General features: G+C 35.0%; 1 protein-coding gene across 1 annotated transcript in view; it reads right to left on the bottom strand.

The window, feature by feature from the left end:
• Positions 1-23,932, bottom strand: part of HBS1L (HBS1 like translational GTPase) — an 80,782-nt gene that overhangs the window by 12,541 nt on the left and 44,309 nt on the right. Inside the window, exons 5-13 of the mRNA XM_082669406.1 lie at positions 17,561-17,669; positions 12,910-13,172; positions 12,273-12,438; positions 9,256-9,373; positions 6,528-6,674; positions 4,776-4,850; positions 3,938-4,055; positions 3,247-3,315; positions 393-497 (exon numbers count right to left, since the gene is read on the bottom strand). Of these exons, the coding sequence (XP_082525532.1) occupies positions 393-497; positions 3,247-3,315; positions 3,938-4,055; positions 4,776-4,850; positions 6,528-6,674; positions 9,256-9,373; positions 12,273-12,438; positions 12,910-13,172; positions 17,561-17,669 (1,170 nt within the window). The remainder of the gene's footprint in view (positions 1-392; positions 498-3,246; positions 3,316-3,937; positions 4,056-4,775; positions 4,851-6,527; positions 6,675-9,255; positions 9,374-12,272; positions 12,439-12,909; positions 13,173-17,560; positions 17,670-23,932) is intronic.

The raw sequence follows: 23,932 nt of genomic DNA on the forward strand, positions 1-23,932 counted from the left end.
GACTGTAGCACTCTGCTTTGCCATTGACTATTTAGTGCCAGGATGGGGTCAGACTTAATTTCTGCTACTGAATACTATTTTAAATGTATCTGACAGGTGTCTATACATCTGGGTCAATCCTAGCCAGCCTTCTTGAATCAATGTCAAAAAAAAGAAAAAAAAATGCTACCACAGTTAGAATGTTATATGTACATTTATACACACATAGTCACAACAGAAAAAAATCGTTTAATGTTTTCACATTTTTACCTTCAACAGTTAGTATCATTTTGACAGTCAGTTACAATTTCAGTAAGAGGTTATTTACTCTGGAGTTAATAACTAAACTACTTTTAAAAATCCGCTGTCTCAACTTAAGGGTTATTTAACAAAAGAATCTTGCAGAGGAATACCTTTTGCAGTACAAGTTTCATTAGGAGGCATTGCTAGTAGTCGGTCACCAGTTTGGATATAACCAGCTTCAATTTTACCAGTTACACAAAATCCAGATCCTTGATCTACAAAACATGCCAAAATTTTATAATGGTTCACATAACAATATCATCTATGTTTAATACTGCTAGCTATACTAAGTTTCCTAGTAGTTATATAAAACTAGTAGTTCAATGAACATTAAGCAATGATCATTTCAGAATTTTTAATATATCTACTAAATATGACACACCACATTCTACTCTTGATTTTCTTATAAATAAAAATATTTATATTAGAAAAAGTGGGAATTCATTCCTTTTTCAATTTTATTGAAATGAAATTTATTGAATACTTACTAAGTACCAGGCACAGTGCTAAACTCTGGGAATAAAGAGATGAAAATATAAGCCCCTACCTACAAGGAGTTTACATTAGTGAAGAGAAAGGCAAAAACAATTACATTGTCCTGAGACAAATGTTATTTATAATGTGCAATGGAAAAAAAACAAGGTTCATCAAAGAATCCATGATGATGGGGAATGACTACACTTTAGCAAGGCACTTAGAAGAAGGAACAGGAGTTTACCAGATAGTTTGTGTGCACGTGCAAAGGCACAGTCATAACCAAATGTGGGACGTGCTAAGACCCATGTGTCATTTATATGGAATTTATATGGGGACCATTTGGAATAATGAGGGAAAGGGCAAGACAGGAGGCAAAAGAGGTAGACATGGGACAAATAATAACGGGGCCTCATAAATCACACTTAGGGCTTGAATTTCATCCTCAGTTAAGTAATGGGAAACCAGAAAAGAATTGTGAATGGAAAAGTGACATGATGGTGTTTCTGTGTCAGAGAGATGGGGAGGTTGATTGAAATGCATACATGGACTACAGAAAGGGAAGAAGCTCAAGAATTTGAGAATAAGGTATGACAGATTTAAGGTGATAAGGTAAATGGGGGATAATCGCAAAAACAGAAAAATCTGAGATGCGCATTAACTGTGAGATAGAAAATTAAAGAACAAGATCCATTTTAGCCTTGGTGAATTTGAAGTATTTGCAAGACATACAGATGGAGAAGATGCATTCAGGGGGGCACCAATCACACCAAACCCATGAGAATGGTACCCTGGGAGCACACTCCCTGTGGAGATGCCCAGCAGCAGTTAGCAGATGTATCTGCAGAGTGAGAACAGGTCTGGGTTGGAGATTTGGGAAGCATCAAGATGCAGGAGATAGATGAAATCATGGATGTCGGTCCAAAGGGAGCATGTAGAATAAGAAGAGGACTGAAGTGACAGAACACGAGTCAAGGGACAGGGAAAGAGGAGCCCACAGAGAGGATACAGAGAGGTGAAAGGAACAGAAGAGCAGGAGAAAGTTGGTCACAGAAACCAAGGGGGAAAAGTTTCAAGGTGGATGTGGCTACAAGCCTCAGAAGTAATGCCAAATTCAAGTAAGATGGAAGTAAGATAGAACTGAAAAATGTGTACTGACGTTGGCAACCAAGAGTTCATTTGATAATCTCAGCGGGAACTGAGATTGAGGCAAGTAATGCAGGCAGAAGCCAGGAAGCTGCCTGAAGAAAAAAGAGGTAAACAAGTAGAGTCAGCAAACCCTATTAATCAAAAAGAAAATTAAGCACCTCTTATATTTTAAATAGATAATAAGCATTTTGAAAAGAATTACCGTACTTCCTCTTCTACTAGAATGCTGGAAAATGATAATAATAAATTTCAATTTCATTGAATGATTTTTGTGAAGCACCTTCATTTATTCATTTATTAAACAACATTTATTAAGTATGTTTTATACGCCAGGCACTGAGCTAGGTCTTGCAAATATGGATATAGAAGTGACAGTACTTGCCCTCAAGGAGTTCACAATCTAAGTGAAATAAACAGCACAGGAACAATTATAAAACTGCATGAAAAATGCAGTGACAGAGGATACAGAGAACACAGAGCAACACCTTAGGGTATGTGTGTGGGTGACCTCAATTATCACCCCAGAATTATCAATTTATTGCTGCTGAGTTCCAAATCTACTCTCTACTTCCTGCTCTGTGATAATGGAGACTTGGGGAGCAGCTGACATCTTTACCATACTGATTATTCCAATATATAAGTTATATATTGGAATAATAAGTTACATCCTTTTATTTATTAAGACCTTTTATTCCATTTCCATTTTATATTTTTCTGTGTAGGGCCTTGTACACATTAAACTGGATGTATTCTTAGGTATTTAATACACCTCCTACAACACCTCTTCTGAGTTTGTCCTTCCTTGGGTTCTCTTCCTCAGCCCTAGGGTACCATGTAGTGCCCTTGTATCTTATAGTCACTCTTTTTAATATATTAATAATCCTTGATATTAAACTTCCCATTTTACATATGTGTGGTGTCTATTTCCTGACCCAGACTGCTATATATGGGTAGGAAATGGACAAGTAAAGAGAGAGAAGAGCACAACATGGGTAGACATAGTGGCAATAAAAACCCTATGTGATTAGGAAATACTGAATGATCCAGTTCAGTTGAAGGATACAGAAACTAAAGGAATCCAACGGGAGAAAAAAACTATGAGGCTAGACAGATAAAGGGTCAGGGTTCTTTTATACTTGGAAGGTGAGTATGAGATGGGGAAATGGTAAGTAAATTGAAGATTCTTCTAGGCAGGGGTGTTAAGTAACTATAATTGTATACCACTGGCATAAAGAAGGAAGAATCTGAAGACAACATAATAATTTTGTCCAACAAAAGAGGTCAGGAGTGAATGGAAAGGCAGGGACCATACTGAAGTAGGCCAAAAGAGGTAGCACTTACCTTTGAAAACATCAGATACACATAATCTGAAAGGCTTGTCAACAGATCTTTGAGGAGGCTTGAAGGAATCTGGAAAAAATGGTAAAATGGCAAGGTTTAATTTTAAAGTAATTTTTTTTTTTTTTTTTTGCGGTACGCAGGCCTCTCACTGTTGTGGCCTTTCCCATTGCGGAGCACAGGCTCTGGACACACAGGCTCAGCGGCCATGGCTCACAGGCCTAGCCGCTCCGCGGCATGTGGGATCTTCCTGGACTGGGGCACGAACCCGTGTCCCCTGCATCGGCAGGCGGACTCTCAACCACTGCGCCACCAGGGAAGCCCTAAAGTAATTTTTGACTCATGTCCAATGAGTCCACTATACTCCCATGTCTCTCAGAAAATAATTGTTTAATAAATACTAACAGCAAATTGACTGTGATTCATATAATACTCTAGTTTATAAAATGTTTTCACATGTGTTTTCTCATTAATGTCACAACAGTCTGTGAGGTAGGTAGGGCAGGCATTAATTAAACAAGAAAAATTTAGCATCAGTTTAAATATTGCATATAATTTCAAAATCGGTGACCTAGCTCCTCTGACTACAAATCCTATGCTTTTTCACACATATCACTGTCCCCCATAAAGAACTCTAAATAATAATTAATATCAAGTTCATAATGCATTAAAATTAATATGGCAGTATTCTTACCAATTTGTTCTAATAAACATAGTCCTTTATACCATTTTGTAAGTTCACTTGACTGAGATCTTGTGATTAGATTTTCACCACTGAGACCACTTGTAGGGATAAAAGCTACATCACTTTCCTATAAAAAAGATTGAACATATGAAACTCAATACAACATTGTTTTTAAAAAATTAAAAGGTTCACTATTAGCATAACTGTACCAAGTTTGCAAAAGCAACAGTGTACTTTTTAAAAAGTAATAGAAATCAGAGAACTACTGCCCTGAAGTTATCTGATACAACAGTTTTCAACTTTCTTGATTTTGTGGGAGGGAAACTTACAAGCATCAAGCATTGAGTGTTTCCAAAACACTCAAGCATTTTTACCTAGTAACGTAGGCATATTTCACATTTTTGCTGGAGAAATTTCTCTCTACTAGTTTCCACATTCCTCTGTGACCTCCCTAAACCTATACATCTAATTTAATAGGTGGAGAAAAAGTCTTCTACTTATACTAGATCCAAGCCAATTTATAAAATGTATGCAATTTTCTAAAATGAAGTAATCCAGGGAATTCCCAGGCAGTCCAGCGATTAGGGCTCTGCGCTCCCACTGCAGGGATCCCTGGTTGGGGAACTAAGATCCTGCATGCCACGCATGGCATGGCAATAAACGGTCAGTCAAACAAACAAACAAACAAACAAAGTAATCCAAAGAATGTAAGACATACATAATATCAGGGAGAAATAAAAACAAAAAGAATTAAAATACTGAACAAGAATAGCAAAGTAGTTTTTTCTCTCATATCAGTAAGATGAGACTTAAGGAAAGTACCCAAATAAATTTAAAATTACCTTACCTTAAAACCTGCTTGCTTAAGAAAGTGCCCAAGTTTTCCAGTAATCTCTTGAAACCTTTCTTGTTGCCAATTAACCTGATAAAGATCCAATTTATTTTTAAAACTATGCTTCAGACCATGCTATATATAAAAAATTAAAATTTTTGCAATAAAATATAAACAGTCAAGACTATAAAATTATAAAATCTATTAAATATGAAATCTATTAAAATTAAAGCTCACAATGTCAGATCTTACTATTAATATGATCTAAAAGTAAATTTTCTTACAACAGAAAGGCTGGAAACAAACTCCAATGTTTATAGAATTTTTTGGATATGCTAAAAGTGACTTCAAATGTGGGGAGAAAAAGTGAATAACTTATTAAATTGTGCCTGGACCAACTGCTGAAATAAAATAAAATTACTGACACCCCCCCCAAGTCAAACAGACATCTTAGTGTATGTATATGTAATATGAACTCTAGATAACCATTCCCATGCTATAGTATTTAGGAGTAAATGTAACACTGTCTGTAACTTGTAACTTACATGGAAATTCATGTCAAAATAAGATAGATAAATGGATGGATACAGGGGTAGATAGACAAAAATGAGATAAAGCAAGTGGCAGAATATTATGTAGCAGGTATAATATGGGTGTTACTGTAACATTCTTTCAACTTTTCTTTATGTCTGAAAATTTACATACTAAAGTACTGGGAAAAAATAAAAGGTATATGTAATAATGATACTATAAAAGAGCATGTAGAAAAACTTAGGTGAATATGAATTTGATCCCAGGGTAAGAAAATACCTAAGCATAATGAAAGAAATCAAAAGGAAATAGTAATATCTTTAAATTAAGCTTACAAATTGATTTTTTTAAAATTTCAAAAATGAGCAAACTACATAAATTCCAAAAGAAAAAATACAAATGATAATATACAAGGTATATTTAAATATTATGACCATTCATAAAAGAGTAAGTTTAAAGAAGAAAAATCATGTTTTATATATCAAATTGGAATACAATCTTTTAATAACAGCAGTGTTGATAAGAATTTGGGGAAGTGAACACATCATATAGAAGTAAATAACTAGAACTTTTCTCAAAGGTATTTTCATCATGTACAGCAAGTCTTAAAATATATATTTATATCCTTAGGCCCAGAAATTTCCATAGAATAGACTATTTCTAAACACACACATACACAAAACTGGAAATATTCAAAAGTAGGGGACTGTCTGAATAAATGTTAGTGTATCTTTAAAATACACTAGAATAAAGCTATAAAAACTACCTCTTTGCCTCTTTGCATAAAAATTATTAATTACTTGGAAACATGAACAAGAATATTGTCAATTTTTTGAAACAGTAGATAATGAAACAGACTAGAACCCAATATTACTAAAAAAAGATTTTTACGTGTAAAAATAAATTGGATGGAAGTACAAAATGAAAAGTTAAAAATTGGGCGGGGGAGTTAGAAATATAGGTTATTTCAGGTTTTCTTTATACTAAAATAAATATGCATTTTTATAACTTAAAATGACTTTAAGATTTATAAATTAATTCTGAAAGTGAGAATTTATCTTCTTGCTTAAAAATTACTAATACCTCATTTATTTACTATTAGCATCATGAATTTATTTTTTAAAATATGACAACTGGACTAAGAAAATGTATACTAGTCACACCTGAGGTCATCAGTACGGCAGAACATCATCTTAACTACCATCGAAAACGAATTTTCAAGAAGCCTTTAAATACCTGATCCATTTTATTGACTGCAACTGCAAGCTGGGTCACTCCCAGAGAACGAACCAAGAGGCCATGTTCTCGTGTTTGTCCCCCAGTCTCAAATCCAGCTTCAAACTCTCCCCTGCTGGCATCTACAACTAAAACTGCTACATCTGCCTAAAAAAGAAAAAAATAACAATCAAAACAGCAAATAATGTCACAGCATTTTAATTCAAAGGACAGATTATTAAATTAGTTGTGTGGGTGAGATTTTAAAGGCAGACTCCAACCTGACACCAAACACAAAGCAAATCAAAGGAATTACACAAATGGATTAAAATTTTGGCACGAGCATGTGCCAAAAAAATAATGACATAAAAAAGTAAAAATTCCCATATTTGATTACATAATAATTATTATAACCAGGCAAAGGGGTTATGTTTCTGCTATCAGTTTTTAAAGATTTTCACATGTCATCATATAATCCACACCATAATAGGAAATGAAATGATCATAAAGTAAGTAAAGAATTTATCAGGTACTTTGTTCGGGATACAACAGAACTTTATAATTTAAATCAGAAGTATCATGTACATACTTTGGTGGGGGCAATTTACACTATTATTTCTATTCTTTTTCCTTTAATTCTTACCCAAATATTCCTTCTGCTTTATGTCTACTCTTAAGTGCATCATTCATACCCAATCCTTCATGACTTCTAATGTTAAACTCCTAATTTCTTCAATGAGATCCAGTTCTTTTGATCAAGGATTCTTAGTTAAGAGCACAAACTAAAGCAATCAATGTGAAAATTGGCTCTTTCACTCATGTGTAGTCACTAGCAGGTCTCACACCTCAGGCAAATAGACAGCTATCTCACCTCACAGAAACACTGGGGGATAAATGTAGTTTACTTAAAGCCCTGACCATCCAAATCCTAGGCTCAATGACTGTAAATCTCCTTCTCATCAGGTTTTGCTAATAACTGTCAAATTATATTTACTTTTTTAGATTAAAAATTGAAAGTCATTGAACTGGTATTAAGATACCTAAGTCAGTAAGTATCCTTCCTGATCCTCTTTCCTATTAACATCTCAAAAAACATTACTGGGCAATTTCTCTATTCTTTCTAAGCAACAGCTTGTCTTTGGGAGCTTAAATGGCTATACATTTTCAAGGAAGCCTTTTAAGTGGTAAAAAGCGATCTCTCCTCATCCATCATGTATACTGTGTATATTCTTCTTGTAGTACATCTGTGTTAGCCTTTCATTGTTACATGTCTTACCTTTCTACACTGTGATTTCCTTGAGGAGAGGCAACATGTGCTATATGTATCTCTGTATCCAGAAAAGCCTACCACAGTACCTCATACACTGGGTACGTTACTTAATATCTTTGAGCCTATTTCTTCATTTGTCTTATAATGGAATTCAATTAAATAATCTCTAAAATCCTTTCCTACCCTAATTCCATCAGGAGTTTGGAGTAAATGTTCTTTATGATTACTCCGGACTCTAAGATTCTAGGATTAAAAAACATTTCAGTGTCATTGTATGTTCTGGTGTTTGCCTCTCCCATTAAACTATCAAAATGTGCTTTGTAGTCCATCATATCTCCACACTGCCTACCATTGTGCTTGGCACATTCAGTAAGTTTTCACTGAATGAAAACATATATACATACACACACATACACACACATACATACACACACACACATACATACATACGTACACACACATACACATAAGGAAACAAAGAAAAATATACCCTTTGGTAAATGCAATGAGAAGTATATCAATTTAAAATGGGGCTAATATGTATTTCACAGAATTGTTACAAGGATTAGATTAAACTAAATGCATGCAAAATACCTAGTACAGAGTCTGGCCTGTATTCAGTAGTCAATCAACGTGATAATTATTACTTTTCAATCTTCATTATCTCATTCAGTCCATGGACTGTAAATTAATATTCTGAAATTATATGTCAACTTCCTTAAATAGAATCAAATACTTCCTTATTTATCTTCAAATATATTCTAATTTATTCATATAACATCCTTTTTAGGTTGACATGCTCATAACATTTGTTGATAAACATTCCCTTTAAATGGGTGGAAGAACTCAGAAAACGGTCAATCATTGAACACTTTTGCCAAGTGACACAAACTTCTGAACTCTCCATATTTTCCAGTAGTCATCTATTATAGAAGAAATCAATGTCCTATATGTGTAGTGCTATTTGCATTGTTTTAATTATTTAAAGTTATTATCTTTGGTTTTTTCAGTATCCTCATTAAGAATCATGTAAGCTTACAAATTGCAATGGTTTTTTAATCTTAAGAAAGCAAATAAACCACAGGGGGAAGACTCCCAAGCTTCACTATTTCTGCATAAATTAGCTCTTTAAAAAGATATATGACTTGAATATAAATATAGTAAAAAGGCAGATGTTGAAATATTCACTCCAACTTAGTAATAAATGAATTATAAAGCTATGCCTCATTGAGCCCTTACCATTATTTTTACTACAAAGAAATTTGTAGCTTTTATACATTTGCTTCTTTGTAATAAATTAAAAAAGGTTTTATAAAGCACCAATTGAGATCATGAAAAATACATTTCTCTATTTTTTTTCAAATTTTTTAAAAAGTTAAAATTTTAATATTTTAAAAGTTATAATCCTAGCATTATAACCTCAGCATCAGGAAATTTTATGTACAATCAGTGTACTTTGGTTAAGAAAATATCTGGTACCTGGGCTGCTCCTGTAATCATATTTGGAATGAAATCCTTATGGCCTGGAGCATCCATTAATATAATAACTTTGGTTTTGGTCTCAAACTTTGTCATACCAACATCCATTGTTACTCCCCTTAAAGAAAACATAAAATGGTTAGAATGCACCATAGAAATAATCAGTGTTATGGATTATTTAATAATATAGGTGAAATGACAGTCTAAATTCTTAAGTAATAATGGGAATTCTATTATATAGTCTATTATTTTGAATAATTAGGCTATCTGGAATTTCTGCTGTAACAGATTACACTGGTATGGCTTTAAAACAAGGTTTGGATACAACAAGAGCTTAATCAAAATGATTGATGCTTCCCATTTCCTTTTTTTTTTCAGTAAGAAGCAGTACAGATTGTGAACAAAGAAAGATATACAGGGACATACCTGGAGTGGGAAACAATAAATATTGCAGATGAGAAAAGATAAAAATGAAGAATGACCACTATCAGGATGTACCTTTCCTCATTTTCTTACATTTATGCTTCACTAATTATAGAAATAAACTTATAAAACTTTCATTTGTAAGGCTGGTCAGTATGTTACACATTTAGCAAACAGGAAATATCAAAGGAGATGAACAATTTTTTAACAATTGAGAGACAGGGACAGTAGTGGTTTTACATCCCATGTCATCCTCTTGGAGTCCAACACAGTGCCTCTTCTTAGCCACAAAAACATAGATTCAGATATAAGGAAGCCCAGGAGGGTCTACAAAAGTAGCAAGTCTTTCTAGACTGCAGGAATTTAAAAAGGGAAATCACATGGGCAATAAACTAGGTAATTATTCATCCTGGTTTGCCCAGGATAGTCCATAGTAAGGAATGAGCACTCCCTTCTACTACCAAAGTGTCCCAACAATTATAATGGTAAATTATGTGTTCACCCTAGCAGTCAGGTAACTGTGGGTCTCCTTAGTCAAGTTATTCTAGTTTAATCCGAAACCATGGGCCATTTGAGTTTGCAAAAATGATACTTAATTCTCTTTAATAATCCCCAAGTAAGTGCCTGAGAATAGTGATGAACCAAGACTGAGTCTGAGCTCCTCCCTGGACTGCTTTGACCATACTCTTTTGACCCAGCTCTGCTCTGCATTTGTAACTGAGAGGATATGAAAATGTCACTCAGGCTACTAATTTCTGTCCAACACATGAGCAGAACAGAGGATTTATAAACATTTAACATGGTAGGATAAGCAATTCACTGTATTTTTGAAATGCTACTAAGGAATATATAGTGGTGAATTAAAACTCCCATTATGTATATGGAAGCTTCTGCTACCTACAGAATAAAGGAATATTCTAAAAATTGTAGCATGCTGAGCAACAGAAAACTACCAGCAGCAAAAATATGACAGCCAACTAGCAGATTTATTGTTAAAAAAACACTAAAATTATTAATTATTCTAGGAGATAGATTATTAGCTTACTTGCCTGCTCAACTCACACATGAAGTAAATTCAAACAAAGCCATTCTAACTTAATTATACTGTCCTCAATCTCTTTACCTACTTAATAGATAGTACAAAAAAACTAAAAAGCCATATGTCAATAATCTGCTTAATAAGCTGATAGGTGGAAATTTAGTCTTCTAATACTGATATCATACAAAATTCTGTTTTCCAATATTCATTTTCCCAAAATGTGTAACTGTCCAACTATTTTTTCTTACTAGGTTGTAAAACAAGCTTGTGATACTATGAAGAATAAGAAAGACACCTACAAGAAAAAAACAAAACAAAACTCAAACCACTATGATATAAAATTCTATTTACCAGAAGAGCTAAGGAATATTGTGACCTGCTTTATTGAGAATTATCTTATATCAATACTCCAAGAAAATAAACATACTTTTAAAAAGTATGAAAATCCAAATATGTTCTCTAATCACATTCAGAATGAAGACATCAGAGAACAGAGTAACTTCTTTGTTGATTCAGGATTTTCAGAGGGCTTCAGTCTTTATTATTTTGAGACAGTAGGTATATTTGCCATTTCACTTAATTATAAGTGTCCTCTTTCTTTCCTGACAAAGGTGCCATTGGCTTCCCCATCCCTACCAGTTCTAACATGAAATATCTAAAAAGACTTCAAAAGAAATACTTTGGCCAGAGGTATATGAATATCTATATTCTCCTAAAATCTCACCAAAGTTAGCATTGAACACAGTAACACATACAGAAGTAACCAAATGGATTAGACCTACCTGGTAGGAGACAGGTTTAATTACTTGTTTGTTGACTCTGTCTCATAAAAGCATAGTACAGAAAGTATAAAGATGAATTAAGCCTGGTAATTTGAATTTACCGGTCATTTTGATTCTAGACAGAAGACAGTTTACTACAAAAAGTTACCTTTCCTTTATAACCTGATATAATAATCTTATGTATATTAACATTATATATATTAATTTTAAATTAAGAGTCTTGCTCATAATTTTCATTCAAAATCAAGACAATTTGACATATACTCAGGGAAGTGACAACCGAAACTTCTCCCACAGAATAATTAGCTAAGGGTTTTTACTGCCTTTTTCTCTGCTTTTAAAAAAAATTTTTAATAAACATTTTTTAAACTATTTTCATAGAATTTGGAAGAGTAAAAAATGTATGTAGACTACAATGAAAACTACAATAAAAACATTTCCCTGATAATTGAAAACTTTTTTCTAAAAATAGTCTCTATATTGCTGTGTGACTGCCTGGAGGGGTGGGATAGGGAGGGTGGGAGGGAGGGTGACGCAAGCAGGAAGAGATATGGGAACATATGTATATATATAACTGATTCATTTTGTTGTGAAGCTGAAACTAACATACCATTGTAAAGCAACTATGCTCCAATAAAGATGTTTAAAAAAAAAAAAAAAAATAGTCTCTAAAATATTTCATGCTTTGTTTCATGCATATTCAACATATTTACATACTTATTTAAAAGACTATATACCATTTCAGAATGAAAATTTTGAAATATAGTGACTACCTTTCCCTTTCTTCGCCAGTCTCATCCAAGACCCATGCATATGCAAACGAAGATTTGCCAGCCTTTTTAGACTCTTGTTCATACTTATGCATAGTTCTTTTGTTTACATTACCCAGAAGATAAAGCAAATGGCCCATCAGAGTACTTTTCCCAGCATCAACATGACCTAAGGAAAATTGATTGAGGATTAATACTAGATACATTTTCTAGATGTTGTTCACATTGAGGCATTACAGGAATATGTAATTCAATAGTTCATGTCAGTGTTTAGAGTAATAAATACCAATTTTTATCAAATAACAGTTAAGATGTCTAAATGGAGGGAAAAAAGCATGTCTCTTTAAAGGGGGGAAATTTTCCTTTATTTCTGGAAATTAAGATTATCAATGAGACAGGCAATTTTCAAATGTTCACAAAATGAAAATGCCACAACCAAGTCTAATGACCTCTTTAGTGACTTGGCATTATTTCACCCAGAGTGACCTTGGAAACTTGACATTATGATGCAATGCCTCCTTGCTTCATGTCTATTTACACCCACAGAGAAATGCAGAGTGGAACGAGTTTCCATGCTGCCACTAGAAAGTTTCTGGGCTTAAGCAGTTGACTGACAATCCAGAGGAACAAAGGGCATTACCAATGACCACTAGGTTGAGGAGTTGCTTCCCTCCTTGCCGCTTTTCCAGCTCCGCTTTGATATCTATTTGTTGCCTCAGCTTGCTAGACTTTTTCACTGGTGTCGGTGTTGAACTCTGCTCTTCTGATGCTTGAATGGTGTGGGATGGAAGGGCTGATTTAGAAGCGGTCTCAAGTACATCAGAAGAAACAAGGCCGGTATCTTCACTAGAATGTCCTTTTTGAGGTGTGTGGAAAATATGACCATTTTCTTCAGCAGTTACTCTACAGAAAGCATAGATAGGAATAAAGTGCTTAAAACAATTCGACTGATATCCTATAATGTCAGAAGGGCAGGGAAGTTGTCTCTTCATATTCCTTACACTTGCAGACCAAAAAATGATCTTCACTAAGTGGCTAGAGTCTGTTAAGGTGGAAATGATAAGTAGCTAGACCCAAACCACACAAATACATACATGGAAGATCCCAAGAGAAAAACAGACGACCAAAAACTAAGATAAGAAGAAAATATCCCATAAAATAACTGAAATTCAATGTGTAAGCCCATAGCTTAGCCATACAATCCTATCAAAACAGATGGCATAAAGGAGATATTTTGTAAAAATTGGCATTGTGTTCCTGGAGATAAATCAGTACTAAAAAAATAGCTTTATCAGTTTTATCCCTAACTCATTCCTCCAACCAGACAGAGACTTACAATTTTTTTTGCTCAAACACTATCCTTAAGGGAGATATTGCTAAATGTGTACATTTTCTTATTACTTTTGGCAAAAGAGTTTTAATTCATTAATTCAACAAACACTTGATTCACTAAAAACTATATTAACATATACTAGCACTGATGTTGAGAAGAAAAGATAAAGAAATGAAAAAGTTATCAACTGATCCCCAAAGCTTACAATCTATTGAGGAACTCAGATATGTAAAGTAGAAGCAATACCATCTAGCTTAACTTATTTCCTCCTTGACAATGACATTGCCTCCAAAAGTAAACACTGGTCTTATTTCTTCGATAGTTCTTGGACTATCCTCCATAGAAACTATAACAGTGCTATGCCATGGATAGCTATAAAGGATGTAATCTAATCAACCAGACTACGATTTGTCTTACCTTTCCTTCACAGAATTAGGACACAGAATTAGGACAAAGAACAGGTTAAATTGCAAGTTATTAAGAATGAAACCAATTACATGTGACTCAATGTGGATCTGACAGAGAAGAATTACATACAGAAAGCAGTTTACAAAAATAACTTAAGGATTGCAGCTAATGGAAATGTATACGAACAGTGAATCTGCCAATATTTTCTTCTTGCCCACAATAACAAAAACAGATTCATTGTTCCCCCTCAGGGTGTTTTTACGTGCTCAACACTGACCCTTCCTCCTACGCCTCAGGAAAAAATCACATTCGTTATATTTGCAACTTCATTAAAAGCCTCATATTCATTCCCATTTTATTTGGTTTTGCAAATCTCCACTAACCAACTTTGGTGTTCACTTTTTAACACTGCTTAGACAGATTAGCTTCATCTCAAACTACAGGGAAAAAATATCAGTATGTGGAAAATGTTCCCATTCTTTTTTTTAAGAGTCCAACCAAGTTAAGTAAATCAAATTTAAACTATAATTTGCAAACATTTATTTGAATGACCACAGCTAGTTCTCTAAAACAAAAACATGATAACTCTGCATTTAGGGGAGTAAAAAAAAACCCTACAAATTACAATGAAAGTATTCAACCAGAATGACTAGTCACGTCACAGAACCTGGTTCTGATCAGACCTGAGAGAAATCACAATCTCTGGCTGCAAATCTTTCTGTTTTCAGTGACAGAGGCTTTTCTTCAAAGGAAAGCTCACGCTAACTCCAACATGGAAAACAGATAAAAGCAGAACAGCTATGGCTGACACAGTGGGTTGAGGCCTGAAACTCAGCTCATCCACCCATCCAGGCAGCCCTGCTCAGGATAGGAAGAGCGTCACAAAACATGGCCTGACTCGATTATTTCATTTACAATTCAGTAACATGAAAGGTTTGCTTTTCTTTCACTTTCATAATAACATTCCCTTCAAGTAAATTTTAGGCAAACTGCAAATTAGTTCACTAAACTGTACAATGTTAGAGAAAAGGGTCAAAGTAATTAGAAAAGCATCGACGAAAGTCTGTACTTAGTAAAAACTCCTGCGTAATATGAAGTAAAAGCTAATGTTTTAAGATTTTGAAAAATCTCAAAGATGAGATCTAAAAATGACCATTCTGGGTTCAGGATTATAATTACTGACTGGTACAAAAGAAAGTATAGGTTGGTTGAATATTTTTTCAGGTGCTTTCTGATATAATTTTGTAACCTTATCTACTATTTTAAAGTGACCGGTCTGTTTTTTTTAAAACCATCTTTCCAAGAGTGGGAATATTTCTACATGAATCTAGAGGCTTAATCTTTCTTTGAGAGTTATTTAAATGATACTGGAAAGCTAATAATTTAGATTGAAGAGGTTAAGCACAGAGTTATTTGTTCTCTATGCAAGGTTCTAATGATTTTTACTTACTGCACTTTCTAGAGAAATATTTACTATCTTTACTATTAGTGAAGAAAAAGTTTGCTGTTTCAGTTTCTTCTAAGAAATGCATTATTCTTTCTTTATAAGCTGCCACTGGGAATCACACTATGTAGAAATCTATGATGCTGAAATCTTGACTCAAAAGTGTTTATGTTTCTCTGTGCTTTCTTGAGACCAAATCAAAACAACAGCCTAAGTATTATCCCTACTATAAATGTCCCCCCCAAATCCTATAAAAGTATTTGAAGTAAATATAGCTTGGTCCTTGAGCAACTATATGCATTCTGAGTATCTCCATTTGTACTTGCAGACCTTTCACATTCTGATGACGTCTCCCACAGGGCCACATCAAAATATTGGCTCACAGGCTGCCTTTTACCTTTATATTATTTCCAGGTTTATTTTTAAAATAAAATGTATTTCTCCAAGGACTCTGATCAATAAATATTTAAACAACTATTCTACGAAAGGAATATGATGATGAACATTAATGGTCCCTGTCCTCATGAAGCATATAGTCTTGTAAGATTTTGAAACGCTTGCATTATACTTGTAAAGCATAGAGGTGGGTTTCTAAGAATTATTTACTTATATTTACTATTTATTTTTTTCTTGATCATTTATTACCCATTATTTTTATAAATATTCACATAGATAACTACGCATTTACTTCTAATATATAGATTAATATACATAGACAAGTCTAGAATCAAGCCTATTTTCTCATTCCCTTTTCTTTGTACTATGCTCATCTGCATGTTGCTTTCTAAACCTTCTGCATAAGATTATAAAATCCTTAGAACAAGGAATTGTGTATTCTATTTATTTTTTCCTCTCTCAATGAAAATAATTCCATAATAGGATTAAATGGCACTCAAGACATGAGAATAAAAAAGGTACTTATGATTCTTACAACCCAACCTTCATTCAGAGAGAAAAGACATACATTGAGCTTTTTGTTACTGAATCAGGATTCAGAATTATTTTAACGGGCTAAAGTTACTCAAATTAAAAATTAACGTTTTCATTCATTCATTTAACTAACATATACTGAATGCCTACTATGTCCTAGATATGGACTTCTTTCCCTCACTAAATTTGAAATCTAATGAATAAAGTCTTGCTTCTATAAAATAAAACAAAAAAAATGAACTAGGTAATCATTAACATTCTTCCCAACCAAGACTCATGGATACTTCTATTAATTTACATAAAAGAATGTTGTAAGGGAGAAAAAAATGGCTGCTGAGTTTGTATTTCCTGAAATTGGGGGAAAAAAAATCCTCTATTGTTTATATTTGATAATAGTGTTTCGTGTCTGATAGACAAAATATATATAATTTATAAATAATAGATTTAGGAAATGATTGAAAAACCTGAAAACTTTTAAAGAAGTTTAAAGTTAATGTCTTTAGGGGAACTAAGATCCCACATGCTGCACGGTGCGGCCAAAAAAAAAAAAAAAAATTAAAGTTAATGTCTTTAAACTGTGCTGTTATGTCTCAAGCAACCCACTTTCCTTGTCTATAAAAACTCCTGAGAGAATCCTAAAGACTGTGAAAAGAAAGAATAAATGAGTGCTACTAAAGTATGACTTATTATCATTTCTCACTAGATATTTGCAATTCTAGGTAAGTTTTATTTTATATTTTGTCTTTGTTATACTGATCCATTTTATTCAGTATGAAAATCTAAAAGAGTTTAAAGATAATAGTAAAAAAATTTTAATTAATGATTCCTTGATTCACCAACTACATTTAATTCCCAAACACTGCTTGCTTACACCATCTAGTGGCAAAGGATTCCCTACCTCACAGTGCTAGATTTCACAAAATCATAGGTTTTTAACGTTAAAGTAGCTATATTTAATTTGTATAAGGAAATTGACAGTGAGGTAGGTTAATATACATAGGTAAGTCTAGAATCAAGCTTAATTTCTCATCCCCTTTTCTTTGTACTATGCCATACTGAGGACCCATTATACTTCAATGATTATATTATGCAAAACTGAAATAGATTCTCTTTCTTACAGTCTAACAAGAAGACAATACTAATTTCAAAAAAGGGGGGAGGGGTTAAAAACCTTACCCAGGCACTTCAAATCCCATAGTTTGCTTCTTTCCAGATACAGTCATTTTAGCAACTTTTGGCACAATTTCAGATTCACTTCGAGATGACTGGGAATCTATTGATTTTCCTAATGAAAGAGTAAAATATAAAAGTCTAGTTAATTCAAATTGATTCCTAGAAATATTTATTACACATTAAATACATATTATGGTAATTTTCACAGAATCACATCTTTATACGTATTTTTTCTCTAAAAAATATTCAGCGAAATTTTAAAATGCTGAAAGAAATTCTTCTGTCACCCTATTCTGGGAAATCCCCCATTGTCAGGACTCTGCTGTGCTTAACCTCCACCAAATCTCTTCCTAATTTTGAACTGACTCTTAAGTTTCAGTATTAAGAGGTCACAAGGTGGTTTCTGCATTGAGCCTCATTCTGACATTATACCTAGACCCTGTATCTCCCTCTCCTACCACACCCTTTCACAATACTAAAATTGTCCAGTCAGTTAGCAGATGGCTAAACTATTTTTAATCGTGATACCTACAAACTGATGAGCAAGTTGAGAGTCTGCTGAATTGTGCTAGATACTGCATATATTTCACTTGCTCACAATACTAGACTTAGTAAGATATTTGATATCTCCACAGAATACGGGGGAAGAAGTCAACATAGAAAAAGTAAATTAAGAACATGAAGGAGAATAAATTACGAGCTAGATCAAAGTAAGACTTTTATGCATTTGATCCTTTAAAAAATATATATGAAATTCTTCAGAATGTATCTTTATTATTTTCAGTAAGAGTACCATCAGGATTGGGTCCACATAAAACTATGGAAACCGCATTGCTACACTGGTAAATATATATACAGAAATTACTTTTAAAAATTAGAAAAGATAAATTAATGTACATAATTCATTCAAAATGTTTGCTATTTGCTTACTATATGCCAAGCACTACGCTGGAAATATAGTGGTGAACAAAAGCAGACATAATCCTTGTACTGAGAGAGCTTACAGTCTAGTGGAGAAAACTGATCACAAAAAATAAAATTACGACTGTTATTAGTGTTATAATCTGTATACGGTACTATCAGATTTGGTGACAGGGCACATGAATTAGAGTGCTTCCATAGGAAAATGAGAGTTAAGTGAAGACACAAAAAATGAGCAAGAATAAACTACCCAGAAAGGAAGAGCATTCCAAACAGAGAGTAGCTGTATGAGGGCCCTGCTGTAGGAGGCAGCATGGCCTTCAGAGGGAGTAAAAGCAGAGGGGAGAGGGAACATAGTTAAATGGAGCTGAAGAGGGGGGCAATGGCCAGGCAATGCAGGACCTTTAAGCCACAGCAAAGATCCTAATGCTTTTTCTAACACATCTGGAAGCCAACAAAATGATGTAAGAAAGTGGGGGGAAGGGAAAGAGAGGAGAAGATAAAACAAAGGGTCAAACTCAAAGGAGAAGTCTGGGCTGGAGCATATATTTATGATTCATCAGCACATAATTAGTTGTTGAAGGCACTGACATAAGTGAGATCACCAAGGGAGAGAATACTGAGTAAGAAAAGGAGTGGTCTCAGGACAAAGCCTTGGAAGAAATTCAACCTTTAATCACAGATAGAGGACAGCAAGAAAGAGGACAGTGAGCCTACAAAAAGGTGACAGAGGAGGGCCGGGGAGGATGGTGCCCAGGAAGCTAAGGGAAGTGGCATCATCAGAGTCTGAAGTTGCTGTTCAGTCAAGTGAGATGACTGAAAACATTCACTAGTGACACGATTCCTTTAGATAAAGGTCATTGGTAGAGTTAGCAAGAACCATCTGAGAGAAGTGAGGGAAGGCAAAGCCAGAATGGGTTAAAAAAAAGAAGGTGAGAAAACAGGCAGCAAGTACATGTCCACTATCTCTTACGCATAATTCCAAAATCCAAAAGCTCTGAAAAATTAAGGTTTTTTGTTTTAACTCATTTGGAAGCAAAACCTGACCTGGACTAAAGTGAAGCTTTTTGTAGCCCTTATTTATCCCATTTAAAGTGGAAAGCCATACATTTCAGTGCAGAAATAACAATGTGATGATTAAAGGGTGCTGCCCCAAATTCCACTGGGGTGATCATACCACAGACGTTAATGCTTTTCTCAATCCAATAAATCTGATTTCTGAGTCAAATCTGGTCCCAAGGGCTTTAGATAAGCAATTGTAGATATGGACTAATGACCCTCTCAAAAAAATCTGGTCGGAAAGGGAGGAATGTGGTAGAATGGTAGCAAAAGGGAAACATGGCATCATCTGATGGAGAACATAAAACTGAAAGGGCTGGCTGAAAATATCAGGAAGAAAAAAGATCATGTCAGATATTTTAGAATTTCTGAGAATGTAGAGAGGGATGGGACATAAAGCACAGGTAGAAACTGAACTAAAATAGGAGAAGGGCACTTTTACTGTAATAGAAGCCAGATCTCAACATTCTCATACAATGTTGAGAAGCTAGAAGATGAAAACCCCTGACAGTTAGCTTCTATTCTCTCCGTAACATAGCAACAAGTTACCTGGTGAGATTGAGGGTGAATGAGAAAAGTAAAAAGACTGGTGAAGCAAATACAGTTTTCAATAATCTTTGCACAAAGAATGAGTTGAATACACACAAAAATAGGGGAATCGTTGGATAGTATTGAGGGTCCATTTAAGATCTGCAATAACGAATCTGCAGTGGAATCCATCTGCCTATCCATGTGGCTTTTTCCAGCAAGGTTCAGCCATTCAGGAACACGCACAGAGAAGACACTGACTGCTTCATTCAGAGTGAAGTTTCTACCCAACAGGTACAAAAAAAGGGCAGAGTAACAAGGTGGTTGAAGGTACTGGCAACAAAAGGGGGGAAAGTTATTGAAATGATAAATAATGAGCTCTAAGCTGAATTAAACAAATAAAATGACAAAGGAAGAGTACTGATGTACTGAAAGAAAGTTGAGGGGTCCAAAGGTCAAGAAAAGGTAACAATGTAAGAAGTACAACTAGGTGGCTGTTGTCAGAATGGGACAAGCGGTTTCATGATTTTGGAAGAGGCGGAGTTACAGTGAATTGCTAACGAGAGGGGAAGGTCACTGGAAATGAGGGGGTCAAGGAACTGCAAGTCCAGGCCGCTGGACTTGTTTTTTCACACTGATGCACAAGCTATGATCATGAAGAGTTTAGGGTGTAGAAGAACACTGTCAGCCAGCTTCCAAAGTCTTGATGAATAAGGAAAAGTAACCATGAGATTGTTCAGGAGATGAGAGCAGTGAAGAGTAATAAAAGGCTGGTTCGGGCAAAAGACAGAAACTTCAAAGGAGCAGAGATGGAAGGAGAAAAGGAAGGAGGGTGGGTGAAGGAATAATTGTTGGAAAAGGCAGAAAAGAAAATAAAGTTGACCTTCCAGACCCTGGGGTTTGAGAGGATATACATGAAGTAAGGCAAGGAAGTAGAAAAAAACACTAGGAAAACAGATTGAGAATTGTGGAGGGGTTTGATTTCCAGGATAAAAGCAGTTCCAAAGTTCTAGCAAAGGTAAAAAAGAGTGAGCGGTGAGTGAGTGATAAGGAAGGAGGAAACTGAGAGCATGATGGTGATGGTGATGGTGATGGTGATGGTGATGGTGATGGTGATGGTGATGGTGATGGTGATGGAGAGGAGGGGGCAGGGCAGTGGTGTGTGTAGGTGGGGAGAACACCCTGACTGATAGAGGCATGGCAGACTTTGGCCTCTGTCAAAACAGGGAAAAAGAACCATAAAGCATAAAAACGTCTCAGTCCAGGCTATACAGGGCTAATCCCCACTTCCTATTAAGATTAATTTTAATACCTTCTATTTTGTGTGTAAAAAATCCCTTGACTCACTTATACATTTAGTACATTGAAATACTGTTAATGTTGACTTTTTTAAAAAAGTAGGTGGATCTTTAAGCAAAGAAAAGTCACAATATGAACCTGTAATATTTCTGGGGATGCAGTAAATATATTATTTTTCATTTCTGGTGATCCTATCTAGAGGATATCAAACCTCAAACCTAAGATGTAGTATTTCAAAAATTTGGTTATGTAAATGGAAGTATTTTTTAGAGGAAAAAGTACTACAGATCTGAATATAACCCATTAAAGCAATGGTTCATAAACTTTTTTATTTAGGTCAGATACCCCTTTGAAATAGCTAATGAAAACAATGGGACACTCTTGGCAGAGAAATACAGCACACACAAAATTTTGCATGCTATTTCAAGGGGTTCAATAATTCCAATCTTAGAACCCTCCACTTGAGAGATAACCTTGATTCAGGCTATTTTGGAAATATGTTAATTCAATTTGATGTTCTCCATAGTCAATGAAAACATACATTTAGTAAATTTTCCATTAAGCTGTTATTAATGGCAATGTGACATACTTTGACTTATCGAACCGCATTACACAGTCCCCCTCGTAACTAGCATCATGCTGATGACAGGCAAAATCTACTGACAGGTCAGAAATGAACTAATAACTAAAATAATCAGTCATGGATCAGTAAGAGATACATATATCCATCACATAAAAGTGTAAAATGTTTACTGTATTCCTTCATCTTCCCCAACCAAATAACAAATTCATTTTCTGTATAACAACCTCAAGAAACTGAGCACTGAAAGTCCCAAAATAATGGCAGCATATGGAATGAGTACTGGATGCAAATAAGGAGCTTGGATTCTGATTCCTGCTCTGCCACTAATTAACTGTTACCTACCTTACAGCTTAAACAGTTCATTTAATTTCACTAGCTTCCGTTTTCTCGTCTACATAATGAAGTAAATTAAACGGTTTCTAGTTCTGTGGATGTATGTGTCTGTGACTCCCAAACCATTAAGGTGTCCTTTAAATCAAATAGCCTACTAGGAGGTTAAAATGTGCCATTCCAAAGAAAAGTACCAATGTCCTCCCCCAAGTCATGTAAAACCCACCCACCAAATCATGGTCACCAGAAAGAAACATGTTCTGAAGATTCATATATTAGTGATTAATATATTAGTCATTAGTGTTCAGTCTCTAGTAGGATGAAGAATTGATCATCTTTTAGATTTTTCATTTGGATGAAAATAACAGCTACCCAGTTAATCAAGTCCAACCTGCTTGTTTTGTAGACAAAAAAAAACAACAACAAAACCAAGGAACAAAGAAGTGACTTCACCTTAGCAGCAGGGCATGTACTTAATTAATCAGCTCACCTACCTGTCCACTTCTCCTTTCTCATACTCCATTTGTCTCTAAAGCAATGCTTCTTCTATCCCTAGTGGTTACCCCTTGCTGGACTACTTCTTCCAGAATTCTACTGTTTCCTTCCTGGGGCTAAGATCTAAGCAGCAAAATCTACTTGGCTCTGTCTCTTGAATATGAAGTTATCTAGGTCCCTTTCCTGAAGACATTTTTCAATGTATATTCCTTTGTAAAGGATTCAAAGCCAAATTTCCCTAGCACCACACGATTGTCATAGACTTGCTGAATTTAATGAAACTCCCTGCTTACATATCCACAAGATTTACGCTCTTTCGACTAATTCCTTTGGTCTTTACAACACAATCAATATTAGACTAACTAGATCTTTGAGGATAAGAAGTGCCTCATACACCTGTTCACATAGTACAAAGCACACAACACAGTGCTCTACTCACAACAAGCATTCAAGAAACAGAGTTTAATGATCAACCCCTAAGGGTTTAAGTTTTGAAACCATGAGTTGATCTCTATTGTTTTTGCAAGTTATCTTAGTTCTCTTCTTAAGGCAATAACCTCAATTTACTCTCTACCTACTTCCTGCACTTATAATCAGCCACCTTGGACTTCCCTGGTGGTGCAGTGGTTAAGAGTCCGCCTGTCAATGCAGGGGACACAGGTTCTATCTCTGGTCCAGGAAGATCCCACATGCCACGGAGCAACTAAGCCTGTGCACCACAACTACTGAGCCTGCGCTCTAGAGCCCGCGAGCCACAACTACTGAGCCCAGGTGCCGCAACTACTGAAGCCTTTGCCCCTAGAGCCCGTGCTCCACAACAAGAGAAGCCACTGCAATAAGAAGCCCACGCACCGCAACGAAGAGCAGCCCCCGCTCGTGGCAACTAGAGAAAGCCCGTGTGCAGTAACGAAGTCCCAACGCAGCCATAAATAAATAAGTGAATGAATGAATAAATAAATAAAATACCAGCCACCTCCTAGTGTTTAGAGCGCTGGGTTCTAGAAAGTCCACCTGGCACTTCCTATGGGCACTCTTGTACACTTTCCTGCCAGGAGATTTTTATATGCTCTTTTTTACCTTCACAGCAACCACGCAGAATGGGTATAATTACTCCTACTTTACTTTAGAGAAACTAAAGTTCAAAACAGTTGATTTGCCAA

The sequence above is a fragment of the Grampus griseus genome (assembly GCF_964374135.1).
Source record: "Grampus griseus genome assembly, chromosome: 13".
Lineage (NCBI taxonomy): Eukaryota > Metazoa > Chordata > Mammalia > Artiodactyla > Delphinidae > Grampus > Grampus griseus.